Source organism: Choloepus didactylus, chromosome 12, assembly GCF_015220235.1.
Source record: "Choloepus didactylus isolate mChoDid1 chromosome 12, mChoDid1.pri, whole genome shotgun sequence".
Taxonomy (NCBI): Eukaryota; Metazoa; Chordata; class Mammalia; order Pilosa; family Megalonychidae; genus Choloepus; species Choloepus didactylus.
In genome coordinates this window covers 96,550,275-96,570,337 of record NC_051318.1, presented here as the reverse complement: position 1 = coordinate 96,570,337, position 20,063 = coordinate 96,550,275, and the positions used below count along the sequence as shown (strand labels likewise).

Sequence of the window (20,063 nt, the reverse complement as noted above, 5' to 3'; positions counted from 1 at the left end):
GACTTAGAATGCCAGTGACTTTGACCCACACACCCCCAGATCCCAGGCTCCCCAACTCCTGTAATGCCCAAGGAAATGAAGAACCTGTCTCCCCCTAAACCCAGTTTAAGGCCAGCCTCCCAGTAAACATTATAATCTGCAGAGAGGCAACTTCACCCACCAGAAGACAACTTCTGACACTGTTAAGTAGAGCGGGTTAGCTATGCACTGCCTTGAATCTCCCCATTGGGGAAACTGAATCTTTATATTAACACAATGTATGCACATAGTTTTAAAAAATCAAATTCTGATATATCAAAGGCTTATAATGAAAAAAGCATTTCCCTGCCCCAACTTTTTCTTTCTGGAAATCTATGTTGCATTTTTGGGGGCTTTTTTTTTTTTTTTTTTTCGGTCAGGTTCATTATACCTATAGCAAAGGTCATCCTTTTAAATGTAGAGTTCTATGATTTTTGACAAACACATAATCATGTAATCACCACCAAAATCAAGATATAGAACAGTTCCAGTTCCATCACCCAAAAATATCTCCCATATGCCTTTTAACTCAATCTCTCCCCATAGGCAAACATTGATCTGTTTTCTCTGTCTACAGGCTTGCTTGTACCAGAATGTCATATGAATGGAAACAGATAATATGTTGCCCCCCTGGCTTCCTACATTTAACACAATGTAGTTGAGATTCATCCATGTTGTTATTGATGTGTAGTTTTCCATGGTATGGATATATCAGTTTATCCATTCACCAGTTGAAGGACGTTGTATTTTTCCACTTTTAGGCTATTACAAATAATGCCACTATAAGCATTCACATACAGGTTTTTGTACAGACATTTGCTTTTATTTCTCTTGGGTAAATATCTAGGAGTGAAATTACTGAGTTGTATAATAAATACACATTTAACATCATAAGGCACAGCAAATTGTTTTCCAAAGTGGCTGTACTATTTTGCATTCCAACCAGCAATGTATGAGATATTTCATTGCTCCACATCCTCATCTGCATTTAGTATTATGAGGTTTTTTTTTTAATTTTACTTATTTTTAAAGACCTTGGAGCAATATATCATTGTGGTTTAAATGCTCATTTTCCTTCTGACTCACACTGTTGAGCATCTTCTCACATGCTTATTTGCCATCTGGATTACTTTTGGTGAAATTTCTGTTCAATTCTTTTCCCCATTTATTTATCAGTGATTTGTTTTCGTATTATTGAGTTTTGAGGCTTCTTTATATATTCTAAATATAAGTCCTTTATCAGATAATGTGATTTGTAAATATATCCTCCTAGTTTGTGGCTTTTCATTTTCTTCAATAGTCTTTCGAAGAGAATAAGTTTTTAGTTTTGATGAAGTCCAAATTACCAATTTCTTTTATGAATTGTGCTTTTGGTGTCATATCTAAGAAAGATCCGTGTATAGGTCTTGCACATCTTTGGCTAAATTTATTACTAAGTACTACATATTTTCCAAGCTGTTATAAAGGTATTGTTTTTACATTCAATTTCTGATCACTCATTGCTAATATACAGAAATATAATTGAATTTTTATATTGATCTTCAGTCCTATGACCTTCCTACTTATTGGTCCATCAACGGATAAATGGATAAACAAAATGCAGTATATACATACAATGGAATATTATTCAGCAGTAAGAAGGAATGAAGTCCTGAATCACTTGACAAATGGATGTACCTTGAGGACATTCTGTTAGGTGAAATAAGTCAGACACAAAAGGACAAATATTGTATGATCTCTCTGATATGAACTAATTTTATAGTGTAAACTCATAGACATAAAATATAGAATATAAGTTACCAGGGTATAGAATGAGGCTAAAGAATGGGGACCAGTTGCTTAATATATGCAGAATGTTTAACTAGGGTGAACTTAAAAATTTAGAAATGGACAGAGGTTACGGCAGAATGTTATTGTGAAAATAACTAACAGGGCTGAATGGTGTGTGAATGTGGTGGAAGGGGGAAGCTTAGAGTAATGTATGTCACCAGGAGGAAAGTTGGAGGTTAAAACATAGGAATGTACAATACAGAGAATTTTGTGGTGTACAATGTCCGCGATTAACTGCACAAATATAAAAAAAGTTCTTTCATGAATTAGAACAAATGTACAACACTGTTACAAGGAGTTAATAATAGACAGGTATATGGAGAAAATGTACCTATTGCAAACTATGAACTATAGTTAAGAGTAATATTTTAATACTCTTTCATTAACGGTAATAAATGTACCACACTAACACATGGGTCAATAATGTGGGGGAATAAGGACTATGTGAGGATTAGGATTTTCTTTTTTATTTTTGTTTCTTTTCTGGAGTAATGAAAATGTTCTAAAATGATCATGGGGGTGTATGCACAGCTATGATGATACTGTGAGCCAGTGATTGTATGTTTTTGGATGCTTTGTATGGTGTGTGAATATATCTCAATAAAACTGCATTTAAAAAAAGGGAATGTCTCCAAAAGCAGGACTAGAGGGTAGAACATAGAAAATTGCTTTTTATTGTTGTTCTTGTAAATTTTGTACCATTTGAGCTTTGGGGGGGATTATCTACTGTTCTTATTTTCCAACATTTATTCTTGCTCCCTTTATAGAATATCCTCCTGTTTTATTACCCACTTCCATATATATAAAACACACAGGCATATTAATAAATGTAAAACAATCAATATGGTAGTAGGTAGAGGATGTCACAGCAGTATTACATTTAGACCAAGTCAAAATCTTAAGGAAATTCATCACCTCTTCTAGTTCATAGTATTTTACCAATTTCCACAAATATCAAACTTCCAGTCTGGTCTTGGAAAGAATCTAGACATATGTCTAAATCCAGTATGTCTATAGAGTCTATATTCTATGTCATATATTTTATATGCCTATGACATATATTGACTGGTGAAATAAGACAAATACTTTTAGCAGACTTTTCCCCAAAGGCAAAGGCTAGCAAGAGCCTAATGGAGCATTTAACTTTTTAAATTATGCACACGTATTACTTTTGTAGAAACAAAAATCAACTTATAAAAAAATAAGTAAATCCTCCTCATCCAGAAACTATTGATTTGTTTACAACTCTTTGATTCAGCTGGAATTTTTGCGTACGTGCTGTGTGCGAAGATCTAGAGCAAGGTCTGCTTTTCCTCCAAAATAAGTAACTAATTCTCTGTCCCTGCATAGTTCATAGATAAATCTTTGTCCTCGCACCCTCATGACCTGTGAATACTTTTTTTTAATCAGTTATTTATACAAGGATGTTTGTATATTATCTGTCCTTGCCCTGGTACACACTGATTTGAGTTCTAGTGAAAATGAGCTCACTGTGGTGGAGACGGTCATTCAAGGAAAAAATGAATAAGATATGCAAAGGAACAGAGATTTATAGAAGCAGGTGGCTTGTGGATGCAGATGCTTGTAACGTGGAGGAACCTACTGCTGGAACGTGGAACAAAAAAATGCAACCGTAAGTGTCTCTGATTAAAACAAAATACTCGGCACACTGTCCTTGGGAGAAACCCTCAGGCGACGGACAGACGCCAAGCACCAGAGCGACTGGGAGAAGACACAGGGCTTCCCGCCGGGATTTCAGCGCAGGAAACGATGGGCGGGGCGAGCCAATCGTCACTTCCGCCGCGGGGGGGGCAGGTCTCCCGGAGCCATGACGACCCGCGCGGAGCCGATGGGGCAGCGTCCCGGCGTCGGGGTGGGCGTCGTGGTGACCAGCTGTAGGCATCCTCGTTGCGTCCTCCTGGGGAAGAGGAAAGGGTCGTTCGGAGCTGGCAGCTTCCAGCTTCCCGGCGGTCATTTGGAGTTCGGGTGAGCAACCTGGCCTGGTCGACCCGGGACAGGCGGAGCATGCGTGGGCAAAATGAGCAGCTCGGGCCGTGCGTGGGTACGTCGTGCGTGTGTGCGTCCGTGTCGTTTTTCGCTCGTTTCCACCGCTCCTGCCCTTGGGTCACCGAGTTGGTGAGGGGAGGACGCGGCTTTCCCGTGCCTGGCTTGGAGTTAATTGGTGTGTGTGAGCCGTGCTTTTTCTTACTGCGTGTACCCAAGCGGGGGAGAGCGGGTGTTTGTAAGCCCCGTGCAGCCCGGTGTGGCAGTGGAGGTGTCGCACGGTTTCCTGCCAGATTTATTTGCTCTCTGACGAGCAAACCGGCTAGGGAAGCTCTGTGCCTCTGCTCTCTTGTGAAATGGGAAAGTCGGAGGAAATACCCTGTCAGATCCCTTTCTGCTTTGGCATTCTAGGGTTGGATGATGGATCAGAGAGACCAAAAAAGGTGGGCAGTCGGTTCCACACAAGGTGAAGAAAGCCTGGCGTTATGCTGAAAAAGGGGCTTTGAAGTGAAAATAAGGCAAAAAACAATCAAAGCACCCAGACTCAGCGCTTGTTTCTCCTTTGTCATGAAAAGTTTGAAACATACGTAAAAGTAGAGGAAGTGGTCAGTGAATGCTCGTGCACCTAGTGCTCAGCAGGCTCCTGTTCCGCCTGCAGCTGCTCCCGATCGCAGCACACACACATGCACACTACGCTTTGTTGTCTGAAATGTTTTAGAGGAAATCACGTATCCTATCATATTACCTCGAAATAGTTTAGTATGTATCTCTAATAGGCTTTTAAGAACACATAACCACAATATCATTTTAACACCCCAAAGTAATTACCTAATATGATCTGATACCCAGTCTGCACTGGGTTTTCCCCTCTTGCGTTGAAAATGTGTTTTTACTGTTGGTTTGTACCAGTCAGGATCAAAGAAGGAGGCATAACTGAGTTTGGTTGATAGGTCTTTTAAGGCTATAACAGTAACTGCGTCCCCCCTCCCCCCTTCATTCCAATGCCATATATATGTTGAAGGATCTGTCCTGAAGAATTTCTCCTATTCTGGCTCTGTTAGAAGCTTGGTCCTGGTGCTGTTTCATCAGATTCTGTCCTTTGTAAGATATGGAATTGTTATAAGCTTAGTACCTGGAATTTTTAAAATGATCTTCAGAATTTAACAAAAGTATCAGTAAGTTTATTAGTTTAAGATAAGGTAAATATTCTAGATTAAGAAAGGAATTGCCCAGATAGGCTCACCACATTGTTCTCTGTTGATTATTGGTGGGTGTTTCAGATTGTTAAAGCTGCTGGAATGTAGAATACCAGAAATGGGTTGGCTTTTAATGATGGGGATTTTATTTGTAGTTCCAACTCTAAGGCCATGAAATTGTCCAAATTAAGGCATCAACAAGAAGATACCTTCTCTGAAGAAAGGCTGCTGGCATCCAGGGTTCCTCTGTCAGATAGCAAGGCCCATGGCCAGCGTCCTTCACTTCTGGATTTTGTTGCTTTCAGCTTCTGATTTCAGTGACTTCCTCTCTGAGCATCTGTGAGTTCTCTTAGCATCTCCGGGGCATTTCTCTCTCTCCGTCTCTCTCTCTCTCTCTCTCTCTCTCTCTCTCTCTCTCACACACACACACACACACACACACACACACAGAGGAAAGGATTAAGAGAACATGGCATTTCTGGGGTACATAATAGCACAGTGAGCATTAGCCAAATTTAGATCACAAATTTAGCTCTAGTTAGAATGTATGACGATTAGGCTAATGGCAAGACATAGCTATTTTAGCATTAACACAAGAAATTGTTGGAGTCTTGACTCAGCTATCTCATGATAATAGCCAGCATTGAACTTTAATGAAGTTTTAACTCCGTGCTAGATAGTTTGCTGAGTTCTTCACATATGTCCCTTCACTTGGTCTTTATGTAACTGGTATACTGAGTGGGCTAAATTTGATGGGAACAGATAAGCATTAGCTTTATTTTCTCTTTCTGTTGTCTTCACACATAATTTGTCTCTCTTCTCCTTGATGACAGCTCCTGCAAATTCTATTGTTTTCCTGGCATTTAGTTATAAAAATAAACCACTTTTTGGCCATTATGATTCACTTCCCAGAATTTTAAGGCCCAATCCAATTAAACCTTCAGTCTCACTTTCAGTTTGTAATCTCTGTCCTGTGGATTGGACACCTGTAGTGGGGATAGTCCCGTTGTTTTGCTTTCTCCACCTTCTCTCCGTATTGGGAAAGGACACGGGGAAAAAGACTTGTCCAGCCTTCCTGAGCAAACCTGTGAGCCTAGGGGACTTTGTTTGGTCTTTGTACTCTTGCGACTATGAGGTGGGTACTGCCTGTTGTCCTGAATTGTGAGGGTTAAACTGAAATTGTGATGCTTCAGAAAAAGACATTCCACTCCTTGATACATGTACAACCCCACGAGAAAGTAATATTCTCTTTGTACTTGTCCAAATAGAAAGTGGTGGAGTTGGAATTCAAACCTAGGTCTAGGTGACTTGTGCGCATTACTAACGTACTAAACTGCCTCCTGATTCCAGGCACGTGAATTAATGCTGAATTGGCAGAATGTCAGTCTTTTTGCCCAATATGAAATCCTTTTGGTCTTCAGATAACTAGATAGAAGATATACAGAATATCACAGGTGGTGTTGTTGATTTATTGTTTTGAAGCCTGAACCACTTACAGAACTTTTGCTTTACTCTAGTCAAGAAATGCATGGAAAAAATGATATAAATAAGTTTAATATGATGTTGTGTTTCTGTTTTCCAGTGAAAGCTGGGAAGAATGTGCCCAAAGAGAAACATGGGAAGAAGCAGCTCTTCACCTAAAAAATGTTCGCTTTGCCTCGGTTGTGAATTCTTTCACTGAGAAAGAGAATTACCATTATGTCACTATATTAATGAAAGGAGAGGTGGACTTGACTTATGATTCAGAACCGAAGAATGTAGAGCCTGAAAAAAATGAAAGTAAGAGAATTCTTTAATAATGCATTTTCTTTGAGGAAAGCATGAAGCCTGAAGGAGTTTTACATTATATTGCCAGTGAAGAAATTAGATTTATTTATTTTTTTCTTTTTGAATATACTTAAATCCTGAGAGACATAAAGACAAAGAGAATGGGCTCTAGAGAGATTGCTTGGGTTTGTGTTCTGGTTCTTCTACTTAGAACTGTGTGACCTTGGGGCAAGTTATTTAATAATGTCTCTGGGTCTGTTTTTCTCATCTCTAATAATAGTCACTACCTCACATGGGTTGTGATGAGTAAATGATTTAACACATACAAAAAAAAACAGTGCATTCAGTAAGTGCTCAGTAAATGGTAATTTTACTATTAGTGTTTTTTTTTTTTTAATTTAGGGTGTTTTTTGTGTTTTCCCCCTTTTTTTGCTCTTTTTATTTTGAAATAATTTCAAACTTATAGGACAGATGCAAAAATAATGCAAAACCAAATGCAGAAAAGACCAGCATATCTCCATCTCCCACACCAGACACTCAGATCTACTTTTTTTTTTTGCCACTTTTGCTGTAGCATTCTGTCTCTCTGTCTTCTGAACATTTGAGAGCAGGTTGCACACATCGTACTTCTTGAATAAATACTACTTTCGTATACATTTCCTGCAAACAGTTATCAAGTTCAGAAATTTAACAATATGTAGCTTCCATTCTGTATTCAGTTTTTTCTTATGTCTCAGTAATGTCCTTTTGAGCCTTCTCTCCTCCATTCTTAGATCTCATCCAGTATCATGTAGTGCATTTGTCATTATCTCTTTAGTTTCTTTCTTTTCTTTTCTTTTTTAATTGTGAAAACATATGTACAACATAAATCTTCCTGTCTCATCCCCTCCCAAGCACGCTATTCTGCCAAACTGTCTTCCACAGCAGTTGCACCGTTTTACATTGCCGCCAGCAATGAGTGAGTGTCACTGTTTCTTCACATCCTCTCCAACACATATTATTTTCTGTTTTTTTAAATAGCAGTCATTCTTATGTGTGTGAAATAGTACTTCATTGTGGTTTTGATTTGCATTTCCCTGATGGCTAATGAGGTTGCGCATCTTTTCATGTGCTTTCTGGCCATTTCTATACATCTTTTTTGGAGAGTTGTCTGTTCTCATCTTTTGCCCATTTTTTTAATTGGGTTATTGTCTTTTCATTATTAAGTTGAAGAATTTCTTTATATATACTGGATGTTAATGCTTTATTGGCTATGTGGTTTCCAGATATCTTCTCCATCATGTAGAAGGTTGTCCTTCTACTTTCATGATAAAGTCCTTTGAGGGACAAAAGTTTTTAATTTTGAGGAGGTCCATTTATCTATTTTTTTCTTTCTTTGCCTGTGCTTTGGGTGTAAAGTCTAAGAAACCTGAAGATGCTTCCCTACATTTTCTTCCAGGAGTTTGATAGTTCTAACTCTTATATTTAGATCTTTGATCCATTGTGAGTTGATTATTTTTGTATATGGTGTGAGGTGTAGGAGTCCTCCTTTTTTTTTTTTGCAAATAGTGATCCAGTTTTCCTAGCACCATTTGTTGAAAAGACTATTCTTTCCCAGTTGAGTGGTCTTTGCCACTTGGTCAAAAATCAGTTGGCCATAAACGTGAGGGTTGATTTTTGAGCTCCCGATTCATTCCATTGGTCTAAGTGTCCGTCCTTGTGCCAGCACCATGCTGTTTTGATTAACGTAATTCCTCCCTCATTTCCAAAAGGCAGTTTTGCCAGATACAGAATTCTTGGTTGGCAGTTTTTTGCTTTCAGCAAAATGGGTCTTCCCACTACCCTCTTGCCTCCATGGTTTCCGATGGCACTTAACCGTATGTAGGCCCCTTTGTATGTGACATGTTGCTTCTCTCTTGTGACTTCAGAAGTCTTGCCAGTTACCTCAAATCACTCAGCTTTTACAAGGCCTACGATCACTAGCACTAAATCCGATTTAACAGAAAGACAGTCTCAGTATTCCCCAGTAACATATAGCAGGAATTATTTTCACTTTAACTCCCTTTAGGGCCCTTGCTTTTCTTTCTTTTTTTTTTTTTTTTTTTTTTTGCCCCCATTTTTCTACTCATCCCTCCATAAACTAGACAAAGGGGAGTGTGGTCTTTATGGTTTTCCCAGTCACTTGTCACCCCACATAATCTACATTTTTATACAATCATCTTCAAGATTCATGGGTTCTGGGTTGTAGTTTGATAGTTTCAGGTATTTACTGCTAGCTATTCCAATTCATTGGAACCTAAAAAGGGTTGTCTATATTGTGCGTAAGAGTGCCCACCAGAGTGACCTCTCAGCTCCTTTTGGAATCTCTCAGCCACTGAAACTTACTTCATTTCCTTTCACTTCCCCCTTTTGGTCAAGAAGATGTTCTCCATCCCACGATGCCGGGTCTAGATTTCTCCCCGGGAGTCATATTCCATGTTGCCAGGGAGATTCACTCCCCTGAGTGTCTGATCCCACATAGGGGGGAGGGCAGTGATTTCAGCTGCCGAGTTGGCTTAGCTGCTCTTAGGCACAGCCATAAGCAGGCCTAGCCTCTCCTTTGCAGCAACAGTGTTCCCAAGGGCAAGTCCCGTGGTAGAGGGCTCAGCCCATCAAACCACCAGTCTCCTATGTCTGTGAGCCCATCAGCAACCACTGAGGTGGGGCAGGCCAATACCCCTGCATTCTCCACCAGCTCCTCAAGGGGGCTATGCATATTTTTTTCATTTTTTTTTTAAATTACCTCTTTTCTTTTTTAAATTAACTGTATCAAAAAAAAAAAAATTTCAAACAAACCATAACATAACAAGGGAGTAAGAAAAAGACAACTAACCTAAAATAACTACTTTATTTCCCACATATTCCTACTCTACCCCAAGAAAATAACCTAATATAGCAACATTTCTGTGAACTTGTTCCTACCATATACATCAGAAATTAACAAACCATAGTCATTTCTGGGCATTCCCAGAACATTAAATTTACCCACGATAGCTTTTCTATCCTTATTGGATTATCATTCTCCTTCCAGTAATTGCTCTCTATCGCTAGTTCCCCTACATTCTACATTATAAACCATTTATTTTACGTTTTTCAATGTTCACATAAGTGGTAGCATATAATATTTCTCCTTTGTGCCTGGCTTGTTTCACTCAGCATTATGTCTTCAGGGTTCATCCATGTTGTCATATGTTTCACAACATCATTCCTTCTTACTGCCGCATAGTATTCCATTGGGTGTATATACCACATTTTATTTATCCACTCATCTGTTGAAGGACATTTGGGTTGTTTCCATCTCTTGGCAATTGTGAATAATGCTGCTATGAACATTGGCATGCAGATATCTGTTCGTGTCACTGCTTTCAGATCTGGGTATATACCAAGAAGTGCAATTGCTGGATTGAAGGGTAACTCTGTATCTAGTTTTCTAAGGAACTTCCAGACTGACTTCCAGAGTGGCTGAACTATTATACACTCCCATCAACAATGAATAAGAGTTCCAATTTCTCTACATCCTCTCCAGCATTTGTAGTTTCCTGTTTGTTTAATGGCAGCCATTCTAATTGGTGTGAGATGGTATCTCATTGTGGTCTTAATTTGCATCTCTCTAATAGCGAGTGAAGCTGAACATTTTTTCATGTGTTTCTTGGCCATTTGTATTTCCTCTTCAGGGAACTGTCTTTTCATATCTTTTGCCCATTTTATAATTGGGCTGTCTGTACTATTGTCATTGAGTTGTAGGATTTCTTTGTATATGCAAGATATCAGTCTTTTGTCAGATACATGGTTTCCAAAAATTTTTTCCCATTGAGTTGGCTGCCTCTTTACCTTTTTGAGAAATTCCTTTGAGGTGCAGAAACTTCTAACTTTGAGGAGTTCCCATTTATCTATTTTTTCTTTTGTTGCTTGTGCTTTTGGTGTAAGGTCTAGAAAGTAGCCACCTAATACAAGGTCTTGAAGATGTTTCCCTACATTATCTTCTAGGAGTTTTATAGTACTGTCTTTTATATTGAGATCTTTGATCCACTTTGAGTTAATTTTTGTGTAGGGTGTGAGGTAGGGGTCCTCTTTCATTCTTTTGGATATGGATATCCCCCTCTCCCAGCCCCATTTGTTAGAAAGACTGTTATGTCCTAGTTCAGTGGCTTTGGGGGCCTTATCAAAGATCAGTCGGCCATAAATCTCGGGGTCTAGCTCCAATTCTCAATTTGATTCTGTTAATACGTCTATTTTTGTGCCAGTACCGTGGTGTTTTGACAACTATGGCTTTATAATAAGCTTCAAAGTCAGGAGAGTAAGTCCTCCCAGTTAGTTTTTCTTTTTTAGAGTGATTTTGGCAATTCGATGCATCTTCCCTTTCCAAATAAATTTGATAACTAGCTTTTCCAAGTCTGCAAAGTAGGTTGTTGGAATTTTGATTGGGATTGCATTGAATCCGTAGATGAGTTTGGGTAGAATTGACATCTTAATGACATTCCTTCCTATCCATGAACATGGAATATTTTTCCATCTTTTAAGGTCCCCTTCTATTTCTTTTAGTAGAGTTAGGTAGTTTTCTTTTTTAGGTCTTTTACGTCTTTGGATAAGTTTATTCCTAGATACATGATTTTTTTAGTTGCTATTGAAAATGGTATCTTTTTCTTGAGTGTCTCTTCAGTTTGTTCATTTGTAGCATATAGAAACATTACTGACTTATGTGCATTAATCTTGTATCCCGCTAGTTTGCTAAATTTGTTTATTAGCTCTAGTAGCTGTATCATTGATTTCTCAGGGTTTTCCAGATATAAGATCATATCATCTGCAAATAATGACAGTTTTACTTCTTCTTTCCAATTTGGATGCCTTTTATTTCTTTGTCTTGCCAGATTGCCCTGGCTAGCACTTCCAGCACAATGTTGAATAATAGTGATGACAGCGGGCATCGTTTTGTCTTTCCTGATCTTAGAGGGAAGGCTTTCAGTCTCTCACCATTGAGTACTATGCTGGCTGTGGGTTTTTCATACATGATCTTTATCATATTGAGGAAGTTTCCTTCAATTCCTACATTTTGAAGTCTTTTTATCGAAAAGGGATGTTGGATTTTGTCGAATGCTTTTTCAGCATTTATTGAGATGATCATTTGATTTTTCTCTTTTGATTTGTTAATGTGCTATAATACACTGATTGATTTTCTTATGTTGAACCATCCTTGCATGCCTGGAATGAACCCTACTTGGTGATGGTGGATGATTTTTTTAATGTGTCTTTGGATTGATTTTCAGGTATTTTGTCAAGAATTTTTGCATCTATATTAATTAGGGAGATTGGCCTGTAGTTTTCCTTTTTTGTGGCATCTTTGCCTGGTTTTGGTATTAGACTGATGGTAGCTTCATAAAATGTGTTAGGTAATGTCCCATTTTCTTCGACGTTTTGAAAGAGTTTAAAATTGGTGTCAGTTCTTTTTGGAAAGTTTGGTAGAATTCCCCTGTGAAGCCATCTGGCCCTGGGCATTTATTTGTGGGAAGCTTTTTGATGACTGATTGGATCTCTTTGCTTGTGATTGGTTGGTTGAAGTCTTCTATTTCTTCTCTGGTCAGTCTAGATTGTTCATGTTTCCAGGAAATTGTCCATTTCCTCTGCATTATCCAGTTTGTTGGCATACAGTTGTTCATAGTATCCTCTTATAATTTTTTTAATTTCTTCAGGATCCTCAGTAATGTCACGTTTCTCATTCATTATTTTGTTTATATGGGTCTTCTCTCTTTTTGATTTTGTCAGTCTAGCTAGGGGCTTGTCAATCTTGTTGATCTTGTAAAAGAACCAACTTTTGGTGTTATTTATTCTCTCTATTGTTTGTTCTGTATGTCATTTATTTCTGCTTTAATCCTTGTTATTTCTTTTCTTATACTTGGTTTAGGATTGGTTTGCTGTTCATTTTCTACCTTCTTCAGTTACTTCTTATCCATTACTTCTTTGATTTTAGCTCTTTTTTCCTTTTTGATGTATGCGTTTAGTGCTATAAATTTCCCCCAGTACTGCGTTTGCTGCATCCCATAGGTTTTGATATGTTGTGTTCTCATTTTCATTTGGCTCTACATAGTTAGCAGTTTCTCTTGCTATTTCTTCTTTAACCCACTGATTCTTTAGGAGCGTGTTGTTTAACTTCCAGGTGTGTGTGAATTTTCTAAGTCTCTGATGGTTATTGACATCTAATCGTATTCCATTGTGGTCAGAGAATGTGCTTTGAATAATTTCAATGTTTTTTAATTTATTGAGGCTTGTTTTATGTCCCAGCATATGATTTATTAAAGAAAAGTTTCCGTGAGCCTTAGAGAAGAATGTATCCTGGTGATTTGGGATGTGATGTTCTATATATGTCTGTTAAGTCCAATTCATTTATCAGATTGTTTAGGTTTCCAGTTTCCTTATTGGTCTTCTGTCTGGTTGATCTATATATAGGAGAGAGTGATGTGTTGAAGTCTCCCACAATTATTGTGGAAACATCATTTCCTTTGTTTAGTTTTGCCAGTGTTTGTCTCATGTATTCTGTGGCACCATGATTGGGTGCATAAACATTTATGATTGTTGTTTCTTCTTGTTGAATTGCCCCTTTTATTAGTATGTAGTTGCCTTCTTTGTCTCTCCTAACATCCTTGCATTTAAAGTCTTTTTTATCTGAGATTAATATTTCTACTCCTTTCTTTTGGCTGTAGCTTGCATGAAATATTTTTTTCCATCCTTTCACTTTCAATTTCTTTATGTCCCTGTGTTTAAGATGAGTCTCTTGTATGCAACATATTGATGGTTCATTTTTTTTTATCCATTCTGCCAATCTAAATCTTTTAATCAGGGTGTTTAATCCATTTACATTCAGTGTTATTACTGTGAAGGCATTTCTTGAATCAGCTGTCCTGTCTTTTGGTTTATGTTTGTCAGATATATTTTTTCCCTCTCTCTCAGTGTCCTTTAACATACCCATACTGAATCTCTTTAGTACTGAACTTTCTCCTTCTATCTCTCTCCTTTCTTTGTTTCTCTGTCAGTAGGTCTCCTTTTAGTATCTCAAGTAGGGCATGTCTCTTGTTAGCAAAATCTCTCAGCATTTGTTTGTCTGTGAAAAATTTAAGCTCTCCCTCAAATTTGAAGGAGAGCTTTGCTTGATAAAGAATTCTTGGTTAGAAATTTTTCTGTCTCAGAATTTTAAATATGTCATGCCACTGCCTTCTTGCCTCCATGGTGGCTGCTGAATAGTCACTACTTAGTCTTATCCTGTTTCCTTTGTAAGTGGTAAATTGCTTTTCTCTTGCTGCTTTCAGAACTTGCTCCTTCTCTTCAATATTTGACAATCTGATCAGAATTTGTCTTGGAGTGGGTTTATGTGGATTTATTCTATTTGGAGTTCGCTGGGCATTTATGATTTATGTATTTATGGTTTTTAGAAGATTTGGGAAGTTTTCTCCAACAATTTCTTTGAAAACTCTTCCTAGACCGTTAGCTTTCTCTTCCCCTTCTGGAACACCAATGAGTCTTGTATTTGGAAATTTTATATTATCTATTGTATACCTGAGGTCCATTTCGATTTTTTCAGTTTTTTCCCCATTCTTTCATTTTTCCATTCTGTCGTCCTCCAGGTCACTGATTCTCTGTTCAGCTTCCTCTAGTGTTGTACTATGAGTATCCAGAATCTTTTTAATTTGATCAACAGTTTCTTTTATTTCCATAAGATCGTCTAGTTTTTTATTTACTCTTGCAGTTTCTTTATGCTCTTCTAGGGTCTTCTTCATGTCCTTTATATCCTGTGCCATGCTCTCATTGTTTGTCTTTAGTTCTTTGATTAATTGCTCCAAGTACTGTGTCTCCTCTGATCTTTTGATTTGGTTGTTTGGGTTTGGATTATCCATATTGTCTGGTTTTTTCATACACTTTAAAATTTTCTGTTGTTTTTGGCCTCTTGGCATTTTCTTAACTTGATAGGGTTCTTTTAGGATATGTTGGCTGATTCAGACACTTATCTCCAATGTGTCAGATGTACAGCTTCGTGGAGTACACTTTCTCTAACCAGCAGGTGGCGTCCGTGAGCCACCTTTTCCCCTCAAGCCAGTTCTCCCCAACTTTGTCTTTATGGTGAGTGGGGGTGTGAGTCTTGTGGGGTCCAATTGGTGCACCAAGTTTGCGTGTGTACTTGGTGCTTCCCACCCTGAACGTGGGACATGTCTGAGCAGTTATGGCGGGAGAGTGGCTTTAATAATCAAATCTTCCAGGTGTTCCTGGAGATTTAAAGCTGTTGCAGTGGTCTCATCCTTCAGTTCAGTCTTGCCACAGTTTGTCTCTGCCGCTGACCCACAAATCCTTTGTATTGGCTTATGGTCCCTGGGACTTGTGAGTGGGTCCGTCTTCCAAGCTGTGCCCTCCTAGGTCCCCTGCTAAGGAAAGACTGTGCTAAGTCGCAGGTGAGCACCATCCCCCAAGGGAAGTTCTGGGCTGCAGGGCTGTGTATGGGTGTTCCCAGTCTGCTGAAATCGTGGCTGAATGGGGCGTTAATTTTCCGCTTTTCACACAGCTCAGCCTTCCAGGCTCTGGGACGATTACCTGTGGGTGCCCGAAAGGCTATTGTCCACGCCCTATGTTTTGGTGTGTGCATGTGTTGTTGGAAACAGTTCCCGTCACACTGGGTTGTCTGGGGCAGCTCTGGGCTGTGGTGCTGGCGCCAAGCAGGAACATTCCCAGCCCTCTGGGAAGATGGCTGTAAGGGGACGCCCCCCTTTTCTTGGGGTGTTGTGGCATTTAGCGAATTTTCTCAGCCACTAGACTTATTGCTTTGTCTCTCAGAGCTCTCTTAGCTCTGCTCTTGTCTGGGCCCAAATTGCAAGTCTTTGAGGCTTTCTGTAATGGGCTTCTTAGAGTAATTGTTTTAGAAAAAGAGAAAAAGATTTTAAAAAAAAAATGAAGGGCCCTCCTTGCAGATCTAGTAGGCTATTGAAATGCTAAGAGACAAGGAGATTAGGGCCATTAAGGAACAATCAAGAAAGCAGACAAACCAGCTCTTGGTCTCTTCAGACCAGGGACCTCGCCCTCTGGATTTGCATGTGAGCCTGACTCTGCCTGAGCCCTGCCCTTCTCCATTTTATGTTCACCAGAACTCCAAAAAGTCTGTTTTTATTTCTGGGTTTTTTTGTTTTTGTTTTTGTTTTTGTTTTTGTTTTTTTTTTTGCTGCTTTTGCTAGCCCTATCTCCTCCCCGCTGGGTTGACTACTCCTAGATTCTCCGGTGTCTGGTCTCCATCTATCTATGTTTGGAGTTTCGATCAGCAGCCTTAGTTTTCAACCAGAGCAGCAACTGCAGTTCTCCCTCCTTCTTCCCAGCACCGACGGCCCCTCCTCCCATGGAACTGAGCCTGGCAGGGAGGGGCGCGGGTCCTCTGGCCGCAAGAACTACAGATTTCGCTGATATCAGCTGTTCCACGCGTTCATGAGTGTCGTATGGAGTATGCCCAAAGTCAAATTGCTCTCCTGTGTCCCGTCCACGCAGTTCCTGGCTTTCTACCTACTGCCCTGGAGGAGTAACTAAAACCCACACCTCACACTCCACCATCTTGCCCCACCTCCAAGCCCTTGCTTTTCAAGATCATTCTTAACTAGCTGCAGCCTGGCCAAGATGCATTGCCGAGTGGGGCTTGGTTTTATTGACAATAGAGAGATTCAGTGTCTAGCCCCATGTTCACCAGGTCCCAAGTTGGGATATCCTTCTTCAGTTTACTGTTTATTTTGTCGTTACCCCAACCATCCGATTCTAATTACGAGGATCATCTACGCACTTCATTTTCTAGGAGACGGAATAAAGTTTTGCAGGACTGGTTAATCATCTTGCAGCACATTGTTGGGTGCTCAATCTTGGTATCTCTGGTGATTGCGGGTCTTTGATGCTTATCAGCCCTTCCTGTACTTGGCGTGTTCCCACTTCATGTGCTCTTTGTCCCCTGCTTCCCCAGAGTGAAAATACATATCTGCATTTTATAGGCAGATAAATACCAATGTAATCTAAAGAAACACTTAGAACATGGAATGTGTATCTTAATGTAATAATATTCCTATATTTAGTTTTCTGTGCTTTTGTTACTTACACTAACAATCAACAAAGTTCCAGTCCCTAGCATTTTTTTTTAGGATTTTAGGTGACTTAAACTGACAAACACTGTTAAATCATTCCTCTTTCATTGGATTGTTTTTTAATCATATCCCTTTGCATTTGTCTTTCTAAAATACTGAAAGGCATAATGTTTTCTTTATTCTCTGCACAGATTGTTATCTTTTAAGAGATGGCAGATCACTTAGAAATTAGCATTGTACCTTATTTTATAGGTGAGGAAACTAGTTTATTTTAATGTAGTGTACCTGTAGAATATAAAGTTCTCTGCATTTCTTGTGGCCACTATTTAAGTAAACACAAATGATACTAAATCTAGGTTTTACCATGATGTGGCCTTTGTAAAACTGACTTCATGTTCAAATAACAGCATGTTTGAAGTGATCACCATTCTCTTAAGATCTTCATTCTAAATAACATCCTATTACAGCTTATTTCACTAGTAGCAAATCATTTAAAAATTCAGTTAATTTTTTCTAAGTGTAGGTTAACATGCCAAAATAAACTCTCTGTTTCCTTTCAGCGAATAAGTTGATTTTCTACCCTTTTCTAGATTGGGAGTGGGTTCCTTGGGACGAATTTCCTCCACTGGACCAGCTTTTCTGGGGATTACGTTGTTTAAAAGAACAAGGTTATGATCCTTTTAAAGAAGAAATGGATCATCTGGTAGGATACAAAGGAAATCATCTGTCGGTGGCCAAAAAGATTCTTTAATTTAAAAAAAAAAAACAACAAAATAAGGTCTGGTTAGAGAATGAAAAACCATCTGTATTTCAGAGCTGCTCCATTTACCCAAAAGGTTCCATTAAATTACCACTTTATTTACACTCTCTTAATACACTCTTCTTCCTGTCAGCCAGTATGTATGAAATTTTTTTCTGGGATATGTCATTGAATTCTGTGTCAGCCGCAGAATATATGATAAATGGTGATGTTGTGGTAATCTGCTTTCCATATTTAAAAGCTGTCTACTCTGCCGTTTGTCATGACTAGCCTGCGTGGAGCAGGGAGCAACAGACTCTGTCTCAGCATTTCAGTTCAAGTAGAGGTCATAATTTAAATGCTAACCTACTATGCCTGTTACAGACTTGATCATGTTTGTTGATTCTCTTTATTTAATAAAAGTTTTGGTAATATATTGTGACAGTCTTTGAGAGTGGAGAGAACAGAACAGGCCAGTATATTTCCCAGGTTTCTGAGTTGAGAATCTGATTTCCAAGAGAAGTGGAAGAAAAAATCTAGGATCTATATTCTACCATTAACAGGCCATGTAATTTTGGATTCTAAATCTCTGTGAGATCCAGTGTCCTTATGTGTAAAATGAAGATATTAGACTAGAGTGATGGTTCTCAAAGTGGGATCTGGGGACAATGAGATCCTTTTAGGGGGTATTCAATGTCAAAAGTATTTTTATAATACTAAGATAGTTTGCCTGTTTCCCTCTGTGTTTCATGAATGTACAGTTTTTTCCAGCAGCTGCATGATGTGTGATGTCATATGAGACTGAATGCAAAAGCAGATATGAGGGTCTAGCTTTCTTCCGTGAAGCCAGACATAAAAGGGATTTGCAAAAATGTTAAAGTCCTGCTCTTCTTACTTTTTTTGGTTTGGAAATATAGTTATTTTTCATAAAAATTATGTTATTTATGTTAACATAGAATGGGTTTGTTATACATGAATTAATAAAAAATGTTGACATTTCTGAGTTTTCATTTTGAATGTGGTTAAATATTGATAGATAAAACCCTCAAAAACAACTCTTTGTAGTAGTCCTCAGTAATCTGTAATAGTGCACAGGGATCTGCAACCAAAAGTGAGAGAACTTCTGGATTATACCATGAATTCCCATTCTTTTCTTTATGAGCCCACTTCTGTGAAATTGCATGCTTGACTTAGAGTGGTTGCATATGATTTTCTCCCTTTAAAAGACTCAAAGACTATAGTATAGAACTTGACTTTGTTCCAGTGAATAAAAGTGATTTTTTAAGTGTTCTTGTTTTTTTTCCAAAATTATGTGTACATTAGTTAATTTGCCATTTATAGATAATTCTCATTTTTATATAAAAAGTATTTTTATATACTTACTGGATATTAAAATGTTTGAGGAGCTCAAATATAATAATCACTGAATGCTCCTTGAACTTCTAATACACTGATGAATTTCACACAACTTTTTCTGATTTTGTTTGACTATTCCACATCCTTCTCTTGCTTGTTCATTAATTTCCCTCCCTTCCTCAGTTGACTTAATTCTGTACCTGGCTTCTCCCTAATGGAGGCACATGAGTCTTGATAAGCAAGCAGGAAGCCCTCTGTGTTTCTGGATTGATTCTCAGGTACAGTTGATTGTGCATCCATTGAGATATCTCATTATTCTAGTTCTTTTCTGAGCAGATGTTTTCTAGCTTTGAAACTTTGTTACAAACCTTTGGAGTGTTACTATGTCACTTTAAATTTTTGGTAGACAAACTCATTAGGAATTTGTGGGTTTTTTGTTTTGTTTTGTTTTGTTTTTAATTCACCAAACTAGATATGAAGGTTTATTTCAATGGAAAGAAAAAACAATTAAAAGCATCATATTGGAAGATTACATTTACCTCAGCACTTAATATGCCCAGTTTGGGATCCAGTAATCCATCAGTAAATACTTCTCCAAATGAGTAAATAAATGGAGCAGGACTTAGAACTCTTAAGTAAACAGTCAATGATTAGATGGTTTGAGAACTGCCTTTAGCAGGAAAAACTCAATATCTTCCTGAAGTTAAATGCCAGCTAGAGTTCCTGATGTGCACCTCACTCTCCCAGGACACTTAGAACACTTGGGAATCTGCAGTAGCTGCTCATCTGTTTGCTAAGTCAAGTCCTAAATGCCACCCAGCTCAGGACAGGCTGCTCTTCTGCTTCTGGCTCCATCTAAGCAGAGGCCTTTCCAGTAGAGCATGATGTGGATCACTTGGAAGGACACTTTTTTGTCACCTTAACTATCTGCCAGTTTTTTGGGGAGTCATCCATATGAAAGAAGACATACAAAGCCTTCTTTCAACATAAAATCACATGTTGGAACTGCCTCTTTTTTTTTTTTAATAATTAGATTATTTGTTATAC

The 20,063-nt window shown here is 38.5% G+C and overlaps 1 protein-coding gene across 1 annotated transcript; it reads left to right on the top strand.

Annotated features, from left to right (window-relative positions):
* The first annotated feature begins 3,657 nt into the window (after positions 1–3,657).
* Positions 3,658–18,945, top strand: NUDT15 (nudix hydrolase 15). The gene is made up of 3 exons (XM_037800102.1): positions 3,658–3,834; positions 6,631–6,827; positions 17,512–18,945. The coding sequence occupies exons 1-3, from the start codon at positions 3,677–3,679 to the stop codon at positions 17,670–17,672; spliced, it is 516 nt and encodes a 171-aa protein (XP_037656030.1). The 5' UTR covers positions 3,658–3,676; the 3' UTR covers positions 17,673–18,945.
* The last annotated feature ends 1,118 nt before the right edge of the window (positions 18,946–20,063 follow it).

Coding starts and splice junctions, on each gene's coding strand:
- NUDT15 (XM_037800102.1), top strand. CDS start 3,677: ATGACGACCCGCGCGGAGCCGATGGGGCAGCGTCCCGGCGTCGGGGTG. Junction 3,835..6,630: donor GGCGGTCATTTGGAGTTCGG/GTGAGCAACCTG, acceptor TCTGTTTTCCAG/TGAAAGCTGGGAAGAATGTG. Junction 6,828..17,511: donor AGAGCCTGAAAAAAATGAAA/GTAAGAGAATTC, acceptor ACCCTTTTCTAG/ATTGGGAGTGGGTTCCTTGG.